Here is a 26,360-nt window from a genome sequence, read left to right on the forward strand (position 1 = left end):
ACTTAATAATATTTTCATATATTATGGTAATTTCCCAACAGATGATGAGGAAGTTCACCAGTTAAGTCCTGACTTCAAAAGAGTAAATGACAGACAGAATCAAGAAGACAAAAAAGAGAAAAAGGGGAAAAGGAAGCAAAATGCTGTGACAAACAAGAGAAAGAAGGCAAAGGTTGTACAGAGTTCTCTCATCACTGCTATGTTCAGCAGGATGACACAGTCTCAAGCAAAAGATAGAGAGGATAATCAGCCAAAAGGAATGGAGCATTTTGAGGATGCCACAAGGAGGCTAGTGGTGGGGTCAAGCCAATCTAGTGTTAAGAGCAGTGCTGTGAATGCCAATATTGTGCACATGAGAGATGATGATGTGAACAGTGCTGATGATGATGATGATGTCATATGTCTGATGGATGACAATGTGAATTTAGCTCAAAACACACCTGGGAGTTCAGCTGGGTCTCAGAATGACAGACATAAATTTCTGGGCAAGACAGAGCCTAGCAAAAGTAACAGACTTAATGAGAACCACACCAGAATAATTAAAGATGAAAGACAAGGTGATATTGAAGGTGAATTGTTCTTCCCAATACCAAGTGGAAATGCTTTGTCCATTGACATACTGGTGCCTCCCCCAAAGATTGATGATGATGATAATAAAGAGATAGAAGAACCAGACAGTCCATCAGAAGTCTTAGAATTCTGCAATAAGTGGGTGACCAGGAACCTAAAGAAAACACCAACAGTGAGACAAAAAGTCAATGCATTATATTGTTCTAAGGATATCTTTGAATCTTTCATCACAGAGGAAGTGTCTGGGGCTAAAAGTGCAAGTACAAGTAAGCATACTAATAATACTGCCTGCAAGTTAATAGATGACAATGATAACTATGAACAGCAACTAGAGACTTCTTTATTGAGCATTGGAGAAGTTTCTCCAGTTATTGGTAAATTTCAGTGTACCAAAAACAAGGTCATGATAAATACTAATGATAATGGAAACAAAATTTTTGGCACTTCTGGAGATGCTGCTGACTTGATAGAACTTGACACATCTCCAATAGTTGGCAGAAACAGTACGCTGCATTGTGCCTCAACCCCTAAAGTTGTCTCCAAATGCTTGTTCAAGAAGTTCACTCCTGGACTGTCTACTGTTGGAGAGTTTTCTCCCATACCCTGGAAAGATACTAATGCCTCTCCCAGTAGTGTTGGTCACTCCTCTGTGAGAGGAGACAAGGGCCAGCAAGACACTCCCAAGCAGGCTGCCCCTCACCTGGACCACCGCAACAGATTCAAGTCTAAGTTAAGTAGATTTGCCAAGCCTGAAGTGCCTGAATTAGAATCCATTGCTGAGATCCTTTCTGTTGACAAATCCAAAGTTAGTAATGGAATTTCTGTTGTGGAAGAAAGTGGAAAAAAATCTCAGAAGAAATTATATCATGATGCAGGAGATGGAGAAGAGGAAATTACTGTTGAATTTAATAAACCTGAAATTCAAAAAAGTAATCTTAATGAAAAATTCAGTGAAATAAAAAATGTTGAATCTTTGCAAAATATGGTTTCTGAATGCAAAAATGATTCCAGTTTTCTTTTTGAAGACCTCAATATGATTAACTTGAGTAAAGATAGTGGGAACCAAATAGCTGAGGAGAAAAATAAAGAGGACATGGCGTGCATGAGCCGCAGTAATATTTCAAACTCTGTAAGAGATTTACCTCAGTCATCTCAGAAACTAAGGGAGGAAAATGTAATTAAAGGTCAAATGAACACAACAAATACTCAACATGGAGAAAGAAGTCAACATGGTGTAGTTCAAGGTGCCAAAGTGAAATCTGCCAAGGACAGTAATAAATATCATGAAGCAGCCGTCAGCAACTCTCCTGATCTGATGGAAGATTGCTCTCTCTTTGAACGCATTGCAGAGTGTGATGTTGAACCAGCTACAGCTAGGTCCTCAGTGGCAGAAAACCTTGACAATTCAAGTTATGGACTGAGCGTAACACAGGTTCTCAACTTTATGAACGAGAAGTCTGATTGTAGTACACAGCATGCCTCCACCTCTAATATATTTCCAAAACCTTCACCGATTCACTCCCAAAAAGTGCAGATGAATAAGATGCAGTCGGTTGGTCACCTGGCTTCAAAGTCTAACCTGAGTCTGAGTAGGAGCAGTCATCATGAGTCAGAAGCTACTAGTTACAAGTGTGAAGTTCCTGGCACATCCACCAGTTCTCAAGTGCGTGATGGTCCCAGGTTGTCTCTTAGTAGAACTCTGCCAAAACTGCCTGGTAAAAGTAATCATGCCATTGAGCAGAAGACACAGCATCAGCATGTCAGGGAAAAGCATATCTTTTTTTGCGCCCAGGAGAATGAAGAGTTTGAGGAGATGTCAGAATCTCTCCTTGCAGATATAGACCTCAAACTTGTAGAAATACCTCGTAGTGTGAATGATGTGCAAAGTGAAAATGTTTCAGGTAGCAAGAATTCAAGTACCATTTTGTACCCAATGCCTGTTACCAATGAGGATCAGGTTAATAGAACACATGAAGGAAGCAAAAATCTCTCCACCACAAGATTTTTTTCAAATGGAACACAAGATGACACAAGAGAAAGTAACAAATTCATGTCCCCAACACAAGCTGATATAAGAGAAAGTAGCAGATTTATGTCCCTAACACAACCCGAGAAAAAGGAAAACAGCAGATTCATGTCGCCAACACAAGATGAGACACAGCTTCTTATTACAAGGAAGCGCAAGGCGTACCATGTAGTGGGGTCTGACCAGGAAGACTCTCTCCTTAGTAGTGACTCAGAGAAGAATGTGTCCAAGGCATCAACAACCTCAGGGAGCAGCAAGACCAGCACCGTCAGCACATGTGTGACAGCTCCCCTCAGGAAGGCTGTGGCTAACAAGATGAGGAATCAGTTTGATGATGAAGATGATGACTTTGTTGAAGTTCTTGGCCTTCCTCAACCCAAGCAGCAGAAAGTGAAGAGTTTCACAAAGAAGAAGAAAAGGAAGGTATGTACTGTAACTGAGAAATGTCTGTTGATGATTGTTGATTTTAAAAGATTTACATGGATTCATTTCCAACTCCAAACAAATTACACTTGAAAAATATGAGTTTCTTGGAGAAATATTAACCCTTTCAATACAAAAATGTTCTCATTCAATGTCTTGAGTTTTTTAGATTTTTTTTTTTTTTCTAAGCTCTTTTGAATATTTCTGTAGTGTAAAGAGACAAGATTAACCTTCACCTTGCTCTCTTTTCTCTCCTGAGTCTCCATGCAAACAATTTCACCATGCTAGGGAGCTTAATGAAGGGAGACTTTTTTCACTACATATGAGTGTGCAGGGGGTCCTCAAGTTATGATGTTCCTATACCACTTCGTAAATTGACTTTTGGTGTAGGTTGGAACCAACCTAAGTACATAAAACAATCACTGTATCTGTAAAAAAGAAAACAAAAAAAACATGGACATAGAGTAAATACAAAATAATAAAATAAATCAATAACAACAAAAAAAGTCAACACAAAAGTATAGGGACAAGCACAGCCAGCATTGTAACTGCTCCCTGTATTTTTTTTTATTTTTTATTTATTTATTCATTTATTTATTTATTTATTTATTTATTTATTTATTTATTTATTTATTTATTTTTCTCCCTCTCTCTCTCTCTCTCTCTCTCTCTCTCTCTCTCTCTCTCTCTCTCTCTCTCTCTCTCTCTCTCTCTCTCTCTCTCTCTCTCTCTCTCTCTCTCTCTCTCTCTCTCTCTCTCTCTCTCTCTCTCTCTCTCTCTCTCTCTCTCTCTCTCTCTCTGCTTAAAAACGTGTACAAAAACTTATCAAAATACACTTGCTTTCAGAAGCTTGAATACCTTGACGATGAGGCAGAAATTTCACTGGATACTAAGGGTATCTCCAGCGATGAGTCCAGTGAGGAGGAGAAGGAGTATGACCGCAGCTTTATGGATGACAGGACGTACCTCTCGCAGGACAACGCACAGGAGTGAGTGTTGAGGCGCCCTTGTATGCACCTTGACCTTTGCTAAAAGTCTTGGTACAGCAGCAGTTAATTGTCTTGTGATTATTTTTTTTAGATTAAGTTTTTACTCTTCTGTCCCTGACTGCATGTTATTTTTTTTAATTTGTTGCATGTTAATTTGTCTTTTCCATGACTGTTTGATCATGAGGTCTTAAATTTACTCTTTTAAATCACATTTCACAACTAAAATGACTAGATTGACAAGTTATAAACCTCAAGTTTAATATTTAATGGAGAAGAGAGAGAGGAAGAATGTATTCAGAGAGAAACACTAAAAAAGCAAAGAGAGAGAGAGAGAGAGAGAGAGAGAGAGAGAGAGAGAGAGAGAGAGAGAGAGAGAGAGAGAGAGAGAGACCACACACACACACACACACACACATAGAAAGAAAGAAATAAACAAACAGTGGCAAGATATGTCTCACACTCCCAGAAATAAAGGCACACCTGGAGCAGTCATTCTATCTGTCAAGTCAAATTTTCACATGCTTTCAGAAGTGTGCCAAAATTTAAGTATATAGTTAATATTTGCTCTAATAATTTATGTACCATTTTGATCTGCTGTAATATTTGACTTTCCAATTTTCTCATTCATATTAAATGTACTTCCAGATTTAGATTTTCACTTTTTATATCTTTTTATAATGATGTTTATTTTTGTTAGTGTAGGAAGTCCCCCATTTGGGTCTCTAGAGTTTAAGGGTTTTATATTATTACATACACACTTCCTGTGAAGAGAAAAGAAAATTTAACTTACGTACAATGTGTCTCCTTTAAGTAAGGAAGATATCTCTATTACCAGACATGTAAAAATTTTGAATTTGAAAAAAAAAACAGTTTTTGCAATTAAAAAAAAAATTAAACTACATAATTTGAAATGATGAAAAGTAGAAGAATGTTGAGATAAAAGGTTCATATAAATCAGTTATGTGTAGCTTTTACTTTATAAACTTTGTTTAAAAGTAAAATATTGTTGAAGTTAAAATCAGTCCATTACTAAAACATTTAAACTTTTTTTGCTGAGTATCTTAGGCAGATATTTTCAAGTTAGGGTCACATGAACATGACCAGAGTGCCTCTAGGTGTTATAAAGAGCCTCATTTAAGTAGAGTTGACTAAACCTGATTATCTCCCATAGCATGAGGGCTGTGTACCTGAGGTCAGTTGTGAGTCCCATGCAGGGGAAGGCTCAGCTCAACCTTCCCCCACCCAAGTACAATTACCTCTATGACTCAGATGCCAGTGAGGTGAGGAACACAGCCATAGAAAAGTTGGTTTAATGTATCAAATCTGTCAATCTTTATATCTATGTACATCAAATACATCTAGTACTGAATCAAATTCAAAATCTATATGCAAGTACACACACACACACACACACACACACACACACACACACACACACACACACACACACACACACACACACACACACACACACACACACACACACACACACACACACACACTAAGTATTTTCCCACCCCCTCTGTACATTTTCAGTTTGTTAACTGCCTGAATAATGAACCGTTTATTATTATTATTATTATTATTATTATTATTATTATTATTATTATTATTATTATTATTACACACACACACACACACACACACACACACACACACACACACACACACACACACACACACACACACACACACACACACACACACACACACACACACACACACACACACACACACTTTGGCTAAACTATAATCCAGTATAGCTCTTTTGTACTGATCAGATTTCTTTTGTGTTCTCTGTGGCAGGGTGAGGAGGGAGAGGACAGCTTTGTGGTGGACAACAGCTTTGTGGAGTATGAGACAGAATACATTGGAGACACAATGCTGGCAGAGGACCCCATCATCAACCAGGTGAGGAGCAGGAGCAGGTGTTTGTATGCTTTTTGTGAATATATATTTATTCTTCTTTCCCTAATATTCACATTTTAGATACTTTGTTTTCTTTCATGTTTTGCATATTTGAATCAGTACAGAGAACCTAAGAACATGAGACCCTGCATAAAACATACCTACTTATTCCACCATTTATCCTCATCCATAAATTTAGAGAGGGTTTAATTGTATATGGCTGAAACAGTAAAGTGTCTAGAGATGACCATCCATTCTTAGGTTCTTCCAACCTTAAGTAGGTACTGGGAAAGTTAAAGGTGATGGAGAAAAGAAGTTGTTACCCTGTTCTATATACTGAGGCCCAGAATTAAGTGGCATTACTGGTCCATTGCTTGCACTCATAGTATGGCATGCACTTTAGTGTTTAGTTATTAATTGTAGCTATTTGCCTTTCAGATGTGTGTGTGTGTGTGTGTGTGTGTGTGTGTGTTTTGCTAGTGTGTCCAGCTTTTGCCATCAGTTGCACAAAGTTCTCACATCACCTTACTATGTTGTTCTTTTCTAGGCTCTTCAGGATCAAGGAAATTCCAAGAAAACTGAAGATGCTGCTACTGGCAATAAAGCAAAAAGAAAAAGAATAATAATGAATGAGTCTACAAGTGAAGAAGATACAGAGAATGAACAGAGTCCAGTGAAAGATCAGTCACTCACTGGTGTGGGGGGGACACAGCCTTTACATCAAGTCAGTGAGATGAGTGTGAGGATCCAGGTCAGGAACACTACTGTGGCTTGCAACAAAAACACACCAAGCTGCTCTAGAGATGGCCTTGGTGATGAGAAAGGTTTGGAGATAATCATGGAGGTCAATCCATTTAAATCACCATCAGGACCCTCCAAGCAGTCTGATGAAGTGGTTCCTGTCAACAGCAGAAGTGAACAAAGATTTACAAACAGTAGTAGACCTGAAAGCACAAGTTCTCTAGTTAGTAAAAGCAGTTATGTTCTGCCAGCAACAAACAGGAGTGGCAGTGCAGTGAATGTGCAGCAGGCACCTCATGGCATAGGAAGGAATGGGGGAAACCAAGAAAGGGCTAATAGTGGTACTGGTAGTGGTGGTGGTGGACCAAGCAAGGAAACCACTGAGAAGGATTCTAATGAAAATGCAGATATATCAGTAATTTCCAACATACCACCCAGTCCTATGTCATCCATGGGAGGCTGCCAGTCACTCTTGCCAGAGTCTCCTCAACTCAACAAGTCCTCCAGTAGTTTCTTTGTCTCTGCTGAGCCTCACAATTCAAGCTTCTCTTTCAGCCAGTCTTCAGGGAGCAGCACACCACAGGTACTGTTTTTGGCTATGTCTTGCAGTATATTGTCAATATAAAATTTGTAGTGGCTTATGATTCAGAGGAAGTCAAGACACTTGTCAGTATAAAGTTGATGTGTCTCAGGAAGCTGTCGGGGTGCTGGTTGACTCGAGTGAAGTCAACAGTGGAGGCAACGTGTTGTCGCGACTGAGGCTGCGCTACAGAGCCCACACAGCAGTGGTCCAACTCACTCATGCTCACTATGCCGTCTCCACACGCATGGCTGTAGCGAGGCTCTCTCTGACAGGTAAGGGACTGGCACCTTAGCTTTTTTATTTTTCATTTTATTATATTTTATTTTTTTGTTGTTGCCCTTGGCCATTGTACCTCTATGTAAAAAATGCCATAAAGAAACTTGTCTCTAAAAGATTTTACATATCAATGAGTAATATTTATGTGCTGTAGCAAGTTATTGTAATTGCATTAAACTTGGTGCCACAGAAATGGTAAGATATGAAAATATGCATACTCGTATTAGCGAATTTGGTAAAAGGTGCAAGAAAGTAATGAGTTTGTGTCTTTTCCAATATCATCAAGCATGAAGAAGCTTGTCTCTAAAAGATTTTACATATCATTGACTGATATTTATGTAGCAAATTCACGTAACTGCATGTAACTTGGTGCTGTGGAAATGTTGAGAGATTGTGAAAGTATGTGTATTGGAAGATATGGTAGAAGATGCAACAAAATAATGAGATTGAGTCTTTTCCATTGACTGCCAGTGTTCAGCAGCACCCAGCACAGGAGCCACCTGGTGGAGAGAGTGCAGGGTATGCTGGAACTGTATGAGCGACCTGTGCTCATTGTGGAGGACGAGGCAGCCAGGGGGAGCCCAGCACACCAGGCACGCTCCCGATACCTGGACACCATTGTGTGTGCCTGCACCCAGGTGTCAGCCCTCAAGGTGCTCTACTCCAAGGGTCAAGGTGAGGTGGCACAAAATTCTTATTGAAACACTTAGTAAATGTTCACTACCAAACTTTTCACCCTCATGTAAAGTTGGGGTGAGGCAGCAGGAAATTCATACTAGAACACTTTATTAGCAGTTCACTACCATACTTTTCATCCTTATATGGGAACTTTTTGTGTACAGATTTTTAGTGTTTGTTCAGTTTTTGTTTAGACATTCACTTGGATTTTAATATATTTGACTTATTTGATGTTTCTGGATTAGTTAATTTTATTATTATTTATTATTTATTAGTAGTGTTTATTCTGGTTTCATTTAGACCTTGATTGTTTACACAGACATTTACTTTGGGACAAATATGTTTATTTTATATCTGATGTTTCTACATTATCAAAATTGTAAGCTTTAATGTTTTTTTGTGCCTTTTTTGTTGCAGAAGAAACTTCCCATTTGTTGTGGCAGTTGCTCCTTCAGGAGAAAACTAAGGGGTTTAAGATATCAGTTGTACCCACAATGACTAAAAAAAGGCAACAGGTATGTGGCAGTATTAGTTTATAGATTTTTTTGTGTATCACTAAATGAGTGAAATTCAGTGTGTTGTTAATAGAGAATAGTTTACTTATTACTGTTATTTCATTTGTGTTTTACCTGGATGCCACCATTGGATTAGTCAGTGGGAGGAATTGTAGATTGAATTACTTTTCACTGTCTGGGGATACAAGTAGTTTCCTGCATACCATAGAAGGTTGCATGTTTGACAAGGACACAACATGATAAGTTTGGCAGTGTTGAATGTTTGTCTGAGTTCAATGTCTGTTGCAGATGGCAAAGTTCTACCTCACTTTGCCAAACATTAGTTACCCCACTGCTGTTGCCCTTGCCCAGAGTTTCAGCACTGTTAGGGAGTTCATCACTAGGTAAGACCTGGCACCATTTTGTTACATGCTGCTGTCTTTGAGCATTTCATGAATGCACATATGCACTAAAACATGAAATCCACATCCCTATTCATAGTCATGAAATGCTTTGTGAAATTCAGCATCTGTTCCTATTTAGAAAGAGTAATTTTCTTGTTATAATTTCAGTTCTGTTGAATGCATACAGAAGAAGGGCAAGATTTCACTGGAGCGTGCCACGGCTGTGAAGCAGCAGCTCACCAGGCAATTCAGGGAAGACATGCTGCCCTGATTGCTCACTCCCTGTGTTATGACAGGTTAGGGGCAATTGTTTGTCATTACAGTTTCATACCAGCTATTTGTATGTACAGTGGCTTTTTTAGAAATAAGGAACATATTTCTATTATTAGATCTTTTTTTTTTTAAGGTCTGGATTTGTAAAAAAAAAATCATAAATTATTGTGGTTAAAAATTTTTCATCATAATTATAGAAAGTTAAATAATGAAAATTAAAGAATATTGATACAGAAAGTGTATATCAATCAATAAAATGTGTTTTTTACTTTCTAAATTTCTTTTAAAAGTGAAATATGGTTATTATGCATGCACCAGTCTTAAGAACTCAAAAAGAATATTTTACATAGAAATATATACTGAACATCAGTGGGCCATTCAGATTTGCTGCTTGAATTGCCTCTTTGGACAAACACCACCACACCTGAAAAGTTATTGTTGTTTGTTGCTTCTTCATTGCCCAAACTTTTTTGGATAATTCAATTGCACTGCAAGCTTATTTCAACAGGATCTTATTACAGGTGACTTTACCAGTAAAAAAAATGAGGACTTTGAAGAAGCAAATTGTGCCTTAATGATATGTGTTTAGCTGTAGTGGTTTGTGTTATTACTTAATGACCAAGCAATCCGGAATGGGACTGGTTGAAAAATTGTCACCATTGAGGGGACTGGGAACTTTCTCCTTTGTGGTTCTGTTCATAACAGGTGTGACATTTTGCTGTGGCTTGCTTTGTCAGGGCGAATGTTAACCTGGTACATGGGCTTATTGCATAGGCACAGTTTGGAATTGTATATAGCATCGTTGTGAGTAAGTGTGAGGAGCATACAGGAGTAGCACAGTGGTAGAGATGAAGGCTGAGCAGCACAGTGTAAAAGAAGTATCTGTTTGCAGGTTTACAGCATCCTGCAAATGGGCTGGTGCCTGGATGTGGAGACAGCCGGCCAACACTGTCCCTGGAACTTACACTCACCAACCTCACCAACACCAGTCTGAGTGGGGGAAGCTGTCCTGAAGCTCAACTCAGTACCTGCAGTGGGTGTAAGGAGTTTTCTCTCTCTCTCTCTCTCTCCCCCAGTTCTATCTATTATTTCCATATTTCTTTCTTGTAATGGAGAACAAAGGTTCCAAGTGTGCCTTCTGTATGAGTGTGAGAATAGCACCAAGAACACCAGCATTGTTTTGTCCCAGTTTAACCTGCACTCCAGATAGACTCACAGTATTTCTCTGCTGGGGAATCTTCATGTCTGTTGTGACTGTTGTGTCTCAGTGAGTGCCGGTGCTCCACATGAAAGATTCTGGTGGTGGTTGTCAAGGCACAGCATATCTAACTATGGAAGTGTAACAAGGTGCATTTCAGGATGATATCAAATGGAATGTTTTGTGCTGAAATTTCTATGTTTACAATTCAGGGTTTTATATTACATTAAGCTTCCATTTGAGTGTCACCCGTGGGTATTGCAGTATGCCAAGAACCCGTACTTAGTGGTTGATGATGTGGTAATGTGGTTGGTTAAAGTATAATTTACCTTTAATAATTACTGTGAACTTAACCAGCAGCCAGATAGAGGTCACTTGCTGTGTGCAATATACCTTTATTTTTATGTAATGTTATATATTTATTTTTTTACTGGAACAAGTTTACAGCTACTGGCTAAGTTTTGACAGAATAACAAAGGTGAATAGGGCAGTGTCCCAATCAAGTGTTAAGGAAATCACATAATGAGAGTGGATGGTAATCTTTTTAGTGTGGGTAATGTTAATAATGCACATTTAATATAAAAAGGAAATAAACAGTGAAGAAAGCATTTATGAATCTGTCAGTAACTAAAGACAAGGAGAGCAGAGTGTGGCCTTCCTTCACAGACTGGTAGAGGAAAAGGAGTGTGATCCCAAACACCCAGGCTTGGCAATGCTGTGATTCTCTGTTTAGGTTTCTCTATACAGCACTGACACTCACTGAAGACTCAGAATAATTTGGTGAGATATTTAATTTGATTCAGGTCAATTGTGGTTCAGGATGCATCATGTGTGTGCTGCTGATGCATCACCACAAGGAGAGTTTACTGAAGTGTTGCTGACATGGTGATTGTCTGTGTGATGGGCCTTTACTGTGGTGCTCTCTTGTATGTCACAAAACAGCTTGTCAGTGCCTTGTATATATATAACTGTTAAAAGATTCTGTAAATACACTACATTATTTATAAACTTCTCTGCATTATGCAGCTTAACTGTGATATTAAGATATTTGTAAGTGTGTATTTACATTTGGTTTCCTTAAATATTTGTATATAAACATATTGTAGTTAAGTTTGCTCTGTGTCAGTAATTCAAGGAACATTGAGGGTGAGAACTGGTCTTGTGGTGGGTGTTGCACAGACTGGAGTAGTATGAACCTAATCCATTACTGTGATGGCTACTGAGATGTATTATTGCCTTCAGACCAGCAGGGGCAGTTTTGAACACTGTCTTGGGGCAGGTGATATTTGTCATTTTCATAGGAGCTCCATTGGCTAGATCTGCCTATTGATGTCTTTCAGGCCTCCCTGCTGACTTTCTCCTCCATGTGCTTAGAGATATTGGTTAAAAACTGCTGAGATTAGTCAGTGAAACCTTTGTACCTTTTTGAATATTTGTGTTGTCATAGGAGTTGATGACTGTGAGCTACAGTGATGGAAGATGTTTTATTTATTGGGAAAGTCCTCAAAACAGTTGTGATAAAATTTAAGATAAGGACAAGTGATGGCATTCTTTTATGCATTTTGTGTGTCTTCCAAAGTAGTGTTGCCCTCAAGCTAATTATCATCTCATATCATGTTTGAAAGGAACCAGTAATACATTGCAGATGACAAAGTATGGTAACTATAAATTTCTGTTTTACATTGCATGTCTCACACACACACACACACACACACACACACACACACACACACACACACACACACACACACACACACACACACACACACACACACACACACACACACACACACACTTTACATCCCTGAAGTACAAAGCTAAAACCCCCACAATGCTGGCTTTGTTTGTCATTATTATTTTCAACCTTTCACTATTTTGTTAGACATGCCTCATCATGGCTTGAGTCAGAGTGAATGAGACTGGAAAGACACATCTTGGTAACTTCATAGACAAATAACATAACAAATGGGGTGTGGCATGTGTAGTGGATATGCTGTTGAGGAAAGCTTTATCAGTTCCCTCCTTGAAATTCATTTTGGCTATGGATACTTTTATGTCAGTCATGTTTGTTAAATTAATTTTGTCTATATTATAGGCTAACATTCCACCCCTTATAGGAAATGAGATAAGACAAGACACTACCTCTCTCTCTCTCTCTCTCTCTCTCTCTCTCTCTCTCTCTCTCTCTCTCTCTCTCTCTCTCTCTCTCTCTCTCTCTCTCTCTCTCTCTCTCTCTCTCTCTCTCTCTCTCTCAACCCATAGATCCACAGTATGTCCCCCACAGTGTGTTTATGAACCAGATACTCATGACAGTCTTCCACCATTTATTCACACTTTAGCCCATATTATGTTTCCTACTTTATATTGACAAGCCATAGCCACTTGTACCAGGTTGACATTCACACTGACAGAAAGCTAGCTGAGGCAAAGTGTCACACCTCATAACACAATAACAATCTATCACTATCTACATACCAGGCCAGCAATCCCGTGCAGGGCAGCCCAGACAAGGCACCACATACAGTCATTCACACTTAACTCTATCAGTCCCCATTGGAAAGTTACAGTCTTGTGGACCACTGTACTGTACTGGCTTAGACATAATGCAGCTAGCCACTTATAACACTAGTAAATTAATAGTATTCATTGACATATCAGGTAGCCACTGCCATAAAGGGATGTAGCAGAGATTTTACACCTTACACGCCAACACACACTGGAATGTCTTGGTCTTCTCTACACTGTTGTTCTTATTTAACCGTGTACTAGTGACAATATGGATCTGCACAGCCATGATGTGGCAAACACAAAGCAATTCATCTGTATTGCTGGCTGACTTCACCCTAAATGAGGGGCACTTAAGCTAAGGCACTTTTGTTAAGATAAGGCATTTATGTTCCAAACTGATTGTGGAGAGTGTGGTGAGGTTATGGTATAGACTGTGTGTGGAAAACAGAATATTCTTGGGCCACCAGGAAGAGCCCAGATACAGGCATGCCCCCATAATCATATCAGTTATACAGCAAATAGTAATATTCTGTTTTACTCTGTGGTCACAGTTAATTTCCTGTGGTGCTACAAACAGGAAATAAAACCATACTTAGTTTCATAAAGCAGATGTGTTTTATATTATATGGAATAAAACAAAAAACTGCATCCCTCATTTACTTATAAACTTTGATATAAAGTATAGATAACACTGATTATTTAGAATTTGTAATGTACTTCACCAAATATTGAACATGTCAGATCAAAAGAAACTGAAAATATGGTTATGTCTGCTAATGGCTTTAGACTTAGCAAAGGCTAATCTGTTCAGTGATGACAAGATAGAAGGTAATTTTACTCATGTATATCAACAACCAAAGAAATGTCCACAATGCTACAAAGATTTCCTTTGTACTTCATGTATTTCATACTGAAACAAGTCCTGTGTTGGCAAAGGAAGTTGCCAATGAAGGCAACACCACCAGGTGAACCACACACCCATGGCTGTAAATTCTTGTAACAAAATAAATAATATTTTCATCTAATAGCTACTTGAATCCTTCCTTTTTCTTGATACCACCTCGCCCCGGCCCTCCGCGGCCCCCACCACCGGGTGGCCCGCCACGCCCACGCCCACCAAAGCCTCCTGGCGGGGAAAATTATGAACACTTGTTAGTCAAGGAAGTGTTTGTGATGATAATATTATCAAGGAGTCAGGTGTTTTCATGTGAGTAGTCTAATAGCTTATATATGCTGTCAAATTAATAAAATAAAATTTCTGAAACAGTAAGGATAAACCAAATCCACGAATACTTCTTAGAAATCAAACATCTATAAAACAGGTTAATTTGTGTTAAGTGAAGTGATTATGCAGCTTACTTTTGTAGTTTCTCCAAGTGAATGTTCATAACATGCCTTGAGAGACATTAAGGAACATCATTAAAGCAACCAGCACTACAAACTCACCTCTCCCAGGGCCACCACGGCCTCGGCCAGGGCCACCTCGGCCTCTGCTCTCCCCTCGGCCGCGGCCCCGCGCCACCACCTCCTCCTTCACCAGGTCAATCACCTCGTCAGGCAGCCGCAGGTACTTGATGGTGGAGCCACGGATGTAACACTCTGGCATCCTCCAGAACTTGTCGCCATCCTGTGGAGCACCAAAGGTGAGTGTGCCTTGCTAAAACTAAAAGAGAGGGATAGAGTGAAAGAAACATTGAATTTCCACACTGGAGGAATGTAAACTTGCTTCTGATCTCAGCATTTGTTCAATACCTTGACAGAGAACCCCATCACTCTCAATACCATGCTTTTCTCTACAGAATGAGGAGAGACGAGCCACATACTGACCCGTGAGGTGCAGATGACGTCTTTGAGGTTGATGTTCATCCAGTTGTCGCAGGACACCAGGTTTCCATTGTATGTCTCCCCATTCTTGAGCTCCACCAACATGGGGTGGTTCTGTGCTGTCTTGAGCAGTGACAGGGGCAGCTGCCCACACACGCCCACAAAACAAAGTGAAAATGAGTACTTACACACACAATACTGGTCATGCACACATTTACATACTTGTAATATATATATATATATATATATATATATATATATATATATATATATATATATATATATATATATATATATATATATATATATATATATATATACACACACACACACACACACACACACCTGGTAAGTAATATCAGACATTGAGAATACATCTCTCAATGGTAAAATAAAAATTCTGTATACTCATATATATACTAGTATTCTTATTAAGTACTGGCATTCTGGATCTTGTTAAGATTAGGAAACCCACTCACAGCAAGGTTTGCTATTCCTTGCAAGAAGATGATTAGGTTTGTTATCCTCTATATGAGGATAATTGGGTTCACTGTTCTAGACATGAACATTTTGGTACAAGTAAGTTTAAGGTTTGAATCATATTCTAGTTGTTTAAAAAACTGGCAAAAAATTTACCAGACATTTCACTACCTGCTTAACTCTCAGAGCTTCTGTTCACTAGTTAACCTTTATGAAATTACACACAAACACACCCCAACAGACTCGTTCATCAATTGGATCTTGTGATTCACACACTGCTACATTCACGGTAGCAAGGGTTTAGTGTGTTCTTCAAGCCTGGCCATGTTCTTATAACAACAGACGCTGGCTGGACCAGGGGAATACTAAGAATGCTGCCAAAAGAAGGACAAACTTATCCTTTGTTTAGGAAACTATCTGTTTAATTCAGATATGCTCTTTACCATAAGTTTGTACAGTTTTGTTGTCTGTCAGGACAACACTGGACTCTTTGCAATAGTCACTTTTCATTTCCCTGTGGTGGTCCTGTCACTCTTAACAATGAAGGGCTGAGCTGTCAAGGTCTTGTCACTCTCAGTATTGGAATGACTAACCTGTTATTTACTGTATCAGAGAACACTACCTTAACTACTGGCAAAGATGAACATTTTCTCAGGTAAACAAGGGAAAAGAAGAAGAAAACAAAGTAAAAGTGCTACACCCCAGAGTAATCAAGAATACTTATCCAATCACGAGGGAAACTGTAACTGTCTTCAAACTTCCACGCTATTCAAATCCCAGCCTTGATATAACTCTGCCATTCAACTCTCAGCACATTATTATTAGATACTAGAGAATAAGACTGCAACACACACACACACACAAGTTTTCCTGAATGATGGTTCGGAGTCAAGGAACACCACCTCATAACACACAACATTTCACTAGCACACCGCCATTCCTCTGTTATCTTCACGTCACACACGCTTCACAGTCTCCTGGTCTCCCTGCCGGCTCAGACTGCCTCATACTTCCCCGTTAAATGAGAAAAATAGGCGCCTCCACACTCACCATGTTTGCTTCTCTGCCGCCTTGTGTGGATGTAAACAAATGAGGCAGCCAGGCGCCATCTTGAGGCCACCGCGGCACCATACGAATACTCCTACCATACCATTTGCAAAATTAAGGGTAAATATTCCAATATTCTTACAGTTATATGTATTGAAAACTATTCATTCTACTTATGTGAATATGAACTGGATCTCTCTAGCTGTTTTATTGAATGTAAGAACGAACTATAATATAATGGTGCCTAGAGCTGTTTTGACGCCATATTGGTACTCTTTGATAGTATTTTAGGAGACAATAAAAGTAATTGGTGGCTTATTTATTTTATTTGTGGTGTAATTTTTATAATGATACAGATTATATGAACGAAAAGTGTGGTTTTGAGACTTAAACAACAAATAAACACACGGGTAGGAGTGGTTTTCTATTCTAGCCAATCTATGGCGAAACGTTTGGCGTCGCCTCTCCCATACTATAAAATTTACGATTTCAAAACACTGTTAACTAAATGTAATGGACAAATGAACATTACTATGAACAGTTATATAAAGAATAATGGTTTCCAGGTTCTAAAAAATATATATTAGTTAACATACAAATATGAAATACCTAAGTAACGTTAGTTATAGCAAATTATAATAATAAGTGAAATTACATTAATATTGTTACTACGAAGCTAAAAAAAAAAAAAAATGTAGAAACCGTTAAAAAAAAGTCGAATATTGATAGGCTCGTGGCACTGGTTCAATACAGGAAGTAAACAATGACTGGTGACCACGTGACGCTCTACACGTGGAGCAGTGACAGGACTGTGTTATGCAGTGATGTTACAGTGCGGTTCTTTGACAGTACATTATTCTGGTAATGTTATAGTGTGCTCTAGTGATTCAAGTAATGGTGCAGTGTGATAGCAGTGCGATTTAATAATTGTACTTTGTGCTTAGTGACGGTACAGTGCGGTGCTGGAAGTGATGGTACTGTGCCTTCTTAACTTCACTGTCACTGTGTACTTGTGTTGAAAGGCGAGGAGGATATGGAGACGAAACGAGGAGGACGAGGAAGAGGAAGAAGACGAGAGGACGAGGAGGAGGAAGACAAGACGAGGAAGAGGGAGACGAGAGGAGGACGAAGAGTGGTGTTGGGAAGGTAAATTGGAACGCTATTGTTTTTACTTGTTATTGTTAGTGTTTTGTCGTCATGTGTGTGCAGTTCAAGGAAGGTCGACTGGTTCTTATCTAATTGTTCTTGCCCAATTGTATCTTTACAGGATTGAGTCAAGACTGTTATGTCCCGCCTTTTAAAGTTGATCTTTAGGCTTTGGCTGCTTCTTGTACAAACAACTTCGTCACTCAATTAATTGGCCTGTATTTCCTATATTTCCTCACTTAATATTTATTTATTTATTTATTTATTTATTTATTTATTTATTTATTTATTTTACAGTTCTTTACGCTGTTCTCAAAGTGTTGATTGTTGTGGCACCACAAAATCCACGATATCAATATCTTCTTTTCCTTGGACACATTTGTGCATCATGATCACGTCACCTCGTTTTCGTCTTTATTCTATATTGGTGCACAGTGTACTGCTTCATTATTAAAAAAAAAAAAAAATGATATAGAGGGGAATGCACTGGCCTACTTGGAAAGTTACTTGGAAAATGGAACATGTGTAGTACAAGTCGGAGAGTCCTTTCAAGGATGACACCTCTTCAGAGACGAGTCCCTTAGGGGGTCTTGGGTCACGTCCTCTGCTGTGTCTACACTACCGGATCTGTTGAGAGGCATGGTGGAAAGTGCAAACTTTTGGCTGATGACACTCAGTTTTATAATGTCAATAAGTATTTTGGTGGATGCTGAAGACAAGGAAAATAATCTTATGTGTGATGTTAAGGACTGGATGAACTCAAAACTCAAAAAGTATCTACATTCTCAAATAAATATTGTCAAAAATTTTTTTCGATTTTTTTTAAAGGTTTGGACATGGATAAAAAAAAAATATATATAAAACATGAAAAATAGAAAAATAAAATTGCTATAAAAGTTTATATCAGTCAGTAAAGTGTGTTTTTTACCCACTGGAAGCTTGTTCAAAAGTGAAATGTTGACAAATATTATTATTTACGCACTCCTCGTATGAACTCAAAGAATATTTGACATAGTATGCAGAAAGTCCTTCTTTTAAGTAAGAAACATAAATACATTATTGGATCAAAATTTTGAGATTGAATTATTATTATTATTATTATTATTATTTTTACTTCACTTCATCAGATGTTTCTATTTCTATTTTCTGCATTATAAGTTCTTCAGTTGTGAGTATCATGACTTCGCCTGCTTGCTTGTTCTTTGTATCTTTCCTCCTCGCGCGGCAGCAGTCTTGTGTCCCAAAGTCTCAGTCTTGAAGTTTTTGTTGGGTTCAGTCTCTTTGATGCAGAACATTTGCCTTTTTTTCTTTTTATCGTATCTTCGACCTCCAGTGAGTGAGAGGCCTGGCCATCCGTATTACTACATTGTATCTTCATTTTGCTGTACCTACATTCTGTCTCTGCATACTTATCCTTATTTAGTTTTCGTTTTCTTTTTGTACCACTTTACCTCTAGTCCCACGACTGTAGAAAAAAAAAAATCATGTGTCCTTTCACGGTTCTTTTTCTTAGATTCATATTTTTCTTCAGTTTTTCCATGCCCTCCTTAGACACACACCTGGTTATTGTTGCGTCCTTTTCCATCCTCACCTCCCTTTAGTCTGCTAGGGTTTTTAATTACGTCCTTCATCACTGCTGGTGTTGGGACAGTTATTTGAAGTGGTCTGTTCTTGTCCTGTTCACATCTCCCAATCCTGTGCTGATCTTCAATGTTTTTCGCTGATATATAATGTGGGAGGTACCTTATTTATTATTACTGTGATTCTTCTTCTATCTCCGTCTCTTGTTATTCTATTGGAAATGTCTTCTTCCTTCTTGCCATGTTTAATGATTGCTTTATCTTTTATTCATGGTGTGTGTGTGTGTGTGTGTGTGTGTGTGTGTGTGTGTGTGTGTGTGTGTGTGTGTGTTATCGCTGATAGAGTATAGTATATACGGAACGTATGTATACGCCGCCAGTATTCCTCGTGTAACAAACATCCTCTTCTAAAAATATAAACTGTATCTCACAAGGGTACTGTATACATCCTTAGTTAAGCTTACATACTACTACTACTACTACTACTACTACTACTACTACTACTACTACTACTACTACTACTACTACTACTACACAGGCCAGCGCGGGGAGTGTTATTACTGAAGACGCTGATGTAAACAAGTGCCTGCAGGTGCTTCATGTTAATTAGGCCTTTTATCAGCTGTTCCTGGGCCGCCTACACTGCCCAGCCACAAACAATCTCCTCGGCGATTAGTACAACACTCAGTTATTTCTGGCTTCTTGTTAACTGCCCAAAGAAAACGATAGTGAAGTGGATCTGAAGTGAATTAGAATGTGATAGACTGTGATCTCTGACCGTCGTGATTCTATCTTGGCTCGTATTTTGAAGCATTTGCGCGCCACAGCTCCACTACATGCAAAAGGCTCGTGGTTGAAGTTATAAGGGTTTTTAAGGATGTTTTTATGGCTCTAGTGACCGATTTATAAGATTTCTGGATTATTAATAGGGTAAACACTCTTGAGAACTTAGCTAATGATGTCTGTGGCCTTTGTAAACAGTCATGGTGAAGCTACGTGGGGTTTTTAAGTGTTTTTTTACTGTTTTAGTGACAGATTTATAAAGTTTCTCGGTTATTAACAGGAGAAGCACTGTTGAAAATCCTGCTAGTCATGTCTGTGGCCTTTGTAAACAGTCGTGGTGAAGTTACGTGGGGTTTTTAAGTGTTTTTTTACGGTTTTAGTGACAGATTTATAAAGTTTCTCGGTTATTAACAGGAGAAGCACTGTTGAAATATCCTGCTAGTCATGTCTGTGGCCTTTGTAAACAGTCGTGGTGAGAGAGCAAAGTGTTTGTGGATACGGGCCTCTGTTGCAGGATCCTGTTGTTGTTTTCATGTTTGTATTCCTCCGTCTTCATTTATTCCTGCTTTCTTACTTCCTCCTTCATTTCTTCTATTCTTGTTTCGTATTCGTTCTTTCGTGTTTCACCTCTGCTTGTTGTTAAGTTAGGTTAGGTTAGGTTAGGTTAGGTTAGGTTAGGTTAAGTTAGGTTAGGTTAGGTTAGGTTAGGTTAGGTTAGGTTAAGTTAGGTTAGGTTAGGTTAGGTTAGGTTAGGTTAGGTTAAGTTAGGTTAGGTTAGGTTAGGTTAGGTTAAGTTAGGTTAGGTTAGGTTAGGTTAGGTTAGGTTAAGTTAGGTTAGGTTAGGTTAGGTTAGGTTAGGTTAGGTTATTTATTTCTTATGCTGTCTTACTTCCTCTTTCATTTCTTGTTTCTTCCGTTCTTGTTATTTTGTATTCGTCCCTCCATACCTTATGTTGCTGCCACTAGAGTGCGCCACAGCTCGGTCCTCTGCGCCTTCCTGCCACACCCATCACTTGCATGTCTTCCCGGGCCTCGCTGCTACTCGGTAAACTCAGCGGCGGGTTAATCCTCGTTGATAAGGAACAAATCCCGTTTTTCCACTAAGCTAGCCAGTCATTAATCACTGAGGGGGGATATGCCCTTCCTGAGGTTAACCTAGGAAAGGCCCGACGGGTAGGCGCCACCTCTGCACTCCCCAGCACCCCTCAAAATAATAATAATAATAAGAAAAATATGGTTTGCGAGGTAATACAGATTTTTACTGAGGGTGCGCAGTCTCAAGGCAGGCGTGTGGGCGGCATGTCATGAGTTACCCATCATCCACTTCGCCAATAAAGCCTCGCTGGATTAAGGCCACAGTATTTTAGTAAAGTAAAATGAAAAAAATAAGTGAATGCTAAAGGCGTCTTTAATTTCACTGCTATAGCACTGATCAGCTGTAGGTCACTGATCTGGAGCTGAATCTGATCAGGATTCGCTCGGGGTGAAAAGAACGCTGGGAGCCATTACTGATCAAAACAATAACAACACAGGCAAGTCGCTGCCCAGCTGTCACAAGCGGCAGACTGTTGGTGCTCGCCACTGTGCTCCCAGGAAGTGTCAGCGAGGACTGCAGCCATCATTTCCTGGGGAAGTTGTGCCGAGAGGGCCACCCCTGAGTCCCAGCCATTTGCTTACCCAGGTGGATCCCCCTTAAGGAGAAAAGAACGGCAGTACGAGACTGGATTCCAAAGCTCTCTGCAAACATTATACGGTGAAAGTACTCGCTGTGGTGAAGTACATGCACTAATCTGAGCCCGCATATATGCATACATTCTCATATGCATACACAGAAACAACTGAAGTAATGCACACACACACACACACACACACACACACACACACACAGGTAAAAAAAGTAACTTACATACAAGGTAAAATTAAACAGCAAAGTAAACACACACACACACACACAGACACACACGTCAGTTTAGCTTGTGTTAGTATAGTGTTAACACCACACCGCCACACCATACCATACCACGCCACCACCACCACCATCACCACCACCACACGACACCACCACACCATACCATACCACACCACACCACCATACTATACCACAAAATACCACACCACACCACACCACAGTATGGCTCCCCGACCTGCCCAGCCCACCGAGCCCCGCCAAGCCCCGCCGACCCCCGCCCCGTCCCGCCGCGGCTAAGGTAACAATTTCCCGTCACATATTTAGCGTAATTTCGCGGGTTTTGCAGGTGTTTCCAGGTGATTTAAAGGCTCGCTGTGTAGGAGTAGGTGGAGGAGGTGGAGGTGGAGGGGAGAAGAGGAGCGTGGGGGGGAGGAGAGAGGAGGAGGAGGTACGGAGGATTGGTGGAAAAAAAACTGCTTCGGCTCTATATCACGATTTTTTCGTTGTTATTAGTGGAGTTTGCATTGTTTTGATATTTAATTGATTGATAGAAAAGTAAAACAAGTTATGATATGTAATAAGATCTTGTCTAGCTGTGTTTTTGTTTCTCGTTAAAATGACACTTTCGTCATTTTATGAATTTCCCTTTTTTTTAATGAGCACGCCTAGGGTTGTTTTGGTGTTTGATTTAAGACTTAAAAAACATAAGAAGTTTATCCCAATTAATGATATCCAATAAAATCTAGTGTAACAGTTCGTATTTTCAAATTTAAAATAAATCCGTTGCTAGATTTGAAAAAATCTTTTCTTTATACGACGAAAAATTTGTGTTTTCTATATTTATCTGGAAAGTAAAGATTTTTTGTATTCAGAATATGTAACATAACTTAGTCTGGCTGTGTTTTCCTTCTCGATATTATAAGTTTTTTGTGGCCCCGTTCATAAAAATTACATATTACGTCTTGGGTTTTTCTTTATTATTATTCAGGCTGGAAATGTTTTCATATTCCAGGAATTTATTAAAGTATTTGGTAAGTCAGAATTTATAAAGCATTCCAGTCTAGTTCCGTTTTTTCGAGGGGTCAGTTTCAAAATGGATTAACGTACGTATTTTGAAAGCGTGACGTCATCAGTGACGTCATCAAGATACCAAGACTCGGGACATCCCTCCATGCCAGTCTCTCTCCGTTCAATGTTCAGTGTGTTAGTTGAAGTATATGGCAGGTCAACATATATAGTGCAGCCCACTCTGGGCGTCTTTCTTCTCGCGAGTTTCAAAATGAATTGCCGTACGTAAAAATAAGGGCCGAGACGGACATTTTTCCTGCCTCCCTCCCTGCCTGCAAATCAATATTTAGTTTAATCTCCGTGTGTTTCCAAACTCAGATGTGAAGGAAAGCCAGAATTATCCACGAAAATAGACAAATAACCCCCAAAATGTTCCTTAAATAAAGTGAATGTTGCAGTCCCATTCAGAGCGCCCACCGTGAAAACATCAGTACCCAGACCGAGACCTTTCCCTGCCGCGTCTGTTCGTCAATATTTCTCTCAATTTCCAGCGTTTTCCAGGTATTTCCAGGTGCTCTCCAGAATAAGATGTGTAGACTGTTGTAGTAATAGTAGGAGGAGGAGGAAGAAATGAGGAATGGAGGGAGAGGAGGAGGAGGAAGGGGGAATAGAAGTGGAGGATGGGTGGAGAGTGGTGGTAATAGTAGTAGTCGGAGGATGAGGAGGCAGAGGACTTGGAAGAGGTAGAGGAAGAAATGAGGAATGGAGGGGAAGGAGGAGGAGGAGAAAGAGAAAATGAGGAATGAATTAGGAGGGGGTTCTCTCTCTCTCTCTCTCTCTCTCTCTCTCTCTCTCTCTCTCTCCAACAAATATAATAAGAAAAACGAAACAAAACATACATTATATAATACAGAGGCCCTTCTTTTCTTCTTCTTGTCTTACATAAAAAAGAAAAAAAAACAATAAGAGTTACGTGTGCTGGACTAAGGCAAGGATTATTCTGTAGCAATATTAAGTTCTCTTGGTAGTGGAAGTTACCTAGAAGTGTAACTAAAGCCTTTGCTGTTGTGTTAGGTTGTGTGGTTATGAGGTCAGAATGTAAGTACAGTCGCGAAGTGTTGTAACCTGACTCTCTCACTTCCACTGTGCTTAGAGTGTAGTGTTACTTCAGTGTTCCTTCAGTGTTCATTCAGTCTTCTTTCAGTGTTCCCTCAGTGTTCCTTCAGTGTTCCTTCGGTCTTCCTTCAGTGTTCATTTCTGTGTTCCTTCAGTGTTCCTTCGGTGTTCCTTCGGTGTTCCATCAGTGTTCCTTCAGTGTTCCTTCAGTGTTCCTTCAGTGTTCCCTCAGTGTTCCTTCAGTGTTCATTCAGTGTTCCTTCAGTCTTCTTTCAGTGTTCCTTCAGTTTTTCTTCAGTGTTCCTTCAATGTTCCTTCGGTCTTCCTTGTCTTCCTTCAGTGTTCCTTCAGTCTCACGTCCCCTGATCTCCTTGGAACCTTTCACTTCTCAGGGTTTCTAAGGTGACCGGCAGCACATCGGGGGATTCACAGTGAGACGGCACGGGGAAATTAGTGGAAGAAAATACACGTGAGTAAACTTTTGTCTGTGACTGTACATACAAAGGCTGCCGGTGATTGGGGGCTGGGGAGGAGAGGGTTCGTGTTCCTACCTACCTATCCTCTGTGTGTTGTGTGGTGGTAACGAGGCAGTGTGGATGAAGTTAGGGAGAAAGGAAGGAAGGAAGGAGGGAGAGAGGGAGGGAGGGAGGGATGGAGAGAGGAAAAAGTAATTGTTGATGTGAAGGGTTGTGGTGGTGGTGGTCGTGGTGAGTTTGTGGTGAATGCTACTACTACTACTACTACTACTACTACTACTACTACTACTACTACTACTACTACTACTACTACTACTACTACTACTACTACTACTACTACTACTACTACTGTCTTCGTTCTCGTCCTCTTTCTTGTTCGTGTTCTCCTCTTCCTTCTCCTCCTCCTCCTCTTCATCATCATCATCATCATCATCATCATCATCATCATCATCATCATCATCATCATCATCATCATCATCATCATCATCTTCTTCTTCTTCTTCTTCTTCTTCTTCTTCTTCTTCTTCTTCTTCTTCTTCTTCTTCTTCTTCTTCTCCTCCTCCTCCTCCTCCTCCTCCTCCTCCTCCTCCTCCTCCTCCTCCTCCTCCTCCTCCTGCTGTCTCTCCCTCTAGTACGTAGCGTAGAATAGTTACCTAACAATCTATATATTAAGGTCCTCAAGATCTTTTGCTGTTTGGACTTCCTTTGTATTCCTTTGTATCCCCCCCCCCACCACCACCAATGCATGTGTTTATAGTTACGATAGTTATGGATCTGTGGGGGCAGTGGCCGTAATGGTTCTTAACGGGCTTCACCTTGGGAAGGGTGATTAGGTCATTAGGTAATTAGGTGATTAGAGACAGGCTGGGAGGCAGGTAAACAAGGAACCCAGAGTCGTTTGGTTATTGATGAGTGGAGTGGTACAGGAGAGAGAGAGAGAGAGAGAGAGAGAGAGAGAGAGAGAGAGAGAGAGAGAGACGTGCGTGCTTAGATGCGTGCGTTGAGAGTCCGTGCGTTGCGTGTATGCTCCGGACATCACAACCACCACCACTACCACCACCATCACCACCTCATCCTCATCTCTCGGGTCAGTGTAGCCGCGACCGCGACGGAGGGAGGAGGTACGCCGCTGTCGCTCTCGCCGCCCTCGCCACGCTGTCACCTGCCTCGCCGTGCCTGCCTACCTGCTTGTATCATTAAGGCACCTGTGTTTGGCCGCCCCTTACCCCTTTATTCCCTTCACCTCACCTGGCCTGCTCTCTCTTCTCCTTTATATTTTTTTTAGTTATTTAATTATTTATTCTCTTCGTTGTTTTTATTATTATTATTATTATTATTTTTATTTTTGGGTTTGTTTTGTTGTTACTTACTTGTTTTTTTTATTCGTGTGTTTTTTAGGGTTTGTTTATTTGCTTATTTGTTTATTTGTTTATTTTTGTTCATCGTGTTCTGTTACTCATTTTTATTTAGTTATTTATTTTTTTCCCTGAATTTTCTTTTTCTTATTTTCTTCGTGTTTTGTTTTCGTGTTAGTTTGTTTATTTTTTTCTTCTGTTCCGCATCATTTTGTTCGTTTCTCTTTTTTATTTAATTTTCTGACTTTTTTTGTTTTCTACTGTGTTTAGTGTGTGTATGAGAGAGAGAGAGAGAGAGAGAGAGAGAGAGAGAGAGAGAGAGAGAGAGTCTAGGCTATCTCGCTTCTTAATACATTCCCTTGATTAATGTTTTACTTTATTTTTACTCTTTTTAATTATATCTTATTTTTGTCATTAAGTTAAAGTTCTCACGTGTGTTTCCTCCGTCTTGTTGTTGTTGTTGTTGTTGTTGTTGTTGGTGGTGGTGGTGGTGGTGGTGGTGTCGCTGTCTTTTTGTTTCCTCTCTCTCTCTCTCTCTCTCTCTCTCTCTCTCTCTCTCTCTCTC

The 26,360-nt window shown here is 39.7% G+C and overlaps 2 protein-coding genes across 5 annotated transcripts in view; one reads left to right on the forward strand and one right to left on the reverse strand.

The window, feature by feature from the left end:
* LOC135113613 (Fanconi anemia group M protein-like) overlaps window positions 1-12,358 on the forward strand; it is a 37,343-nt gene extending 24,985 nt beyond the window's left edge. For all 4 annotated transcript variants that reach the window (XM_064028976.1, XM_064028975.1, XM_064028977.1 and 1 more), the window contains 11 exons: window positions 42-3,019; window positions 3,866-4,008; window positions 5,180-5,288; window positions 5,815-5,919; window positions 6,464-7,240; window positions 7,350-7,512; window positions 7,988-8,191; window positions 8,612-8,709; window positions 8,998-9,092; window positions 9,261-9,388; window positions 10,258-12,358. In XM_064028976.1, coding sequence (XP_063885046.1) covers window positions 42-3,019; window positions 3,866-4,008; window positions 5,180-5,288; window positions 5,815-5,919; window positions 6,464-7,240; window positions 7,350-7,512; window positions 7,988-8,191; window positions 8,612-8,709; window positions 8,998-9,092; window positions 9,261-9,363 — 4,775 coding nt within the window. In that variant the 3' untranslated portion in view covers window positions 9,364-9,388; window positions 10,258-12,358. The remainder of the gene's footprint in view (window positions 1-41; window positions 3,020-3,865; window positions 4,009-5,179; window positions 5,289-5,814; window positions 5,920-6,463; window positions 7,241-7,349; window positions 7,513-7,987; window positions 8,192-8,611; window positions 8,710-8,997; window positions 9,093-9,260; window positions 9,389-10,257) is intronic.
* On the reverse strand, window positions 12,264-16,570 carry LOC135113614 (U6 snRNA-associated Sm-like protein LSm4). Its single transcript, XM_064028979.1, has 4 exons — window positions 16,426-16,570; window positions 14,899-15,039; window positions 14,518-14,698; window positions 12,264-14,197 (listed from the first exon to the last, which is right to left on the reverse strand). The coding sequence occupies exons 1-4, from the start codon at window positions 16,504-16,506 to the stop codon at window positions 14,100-14,102; spliced, it is 501 nt and encodes a 166-aa protein (XP_063885049.1). The 5' UTR covers window positions 16,507-16,570; the 3' UTR covers window positions 12,264-14,099.
* Between the last annotated feature and the right edge of the window lie 9,790 nt (window positions 16,571-26,360).

The sequence above is a fragment of the Scylla paramamosain genome, chromosome 26 (assembly GCF_035594125.1).
Source record: "Scylla paramamosain isolate STU-SP2022 chromosome 26, ASM3559412v1, whole genome shotgun sequence".
In the NCBI taxonomy this organism is placed as follows: domain Eukaryota; kingdom Metazoa; phylum Arthropoda; class Malacostraca; order Decapoda; family Portunidae; genus Scylla; species Scylla paramamosain.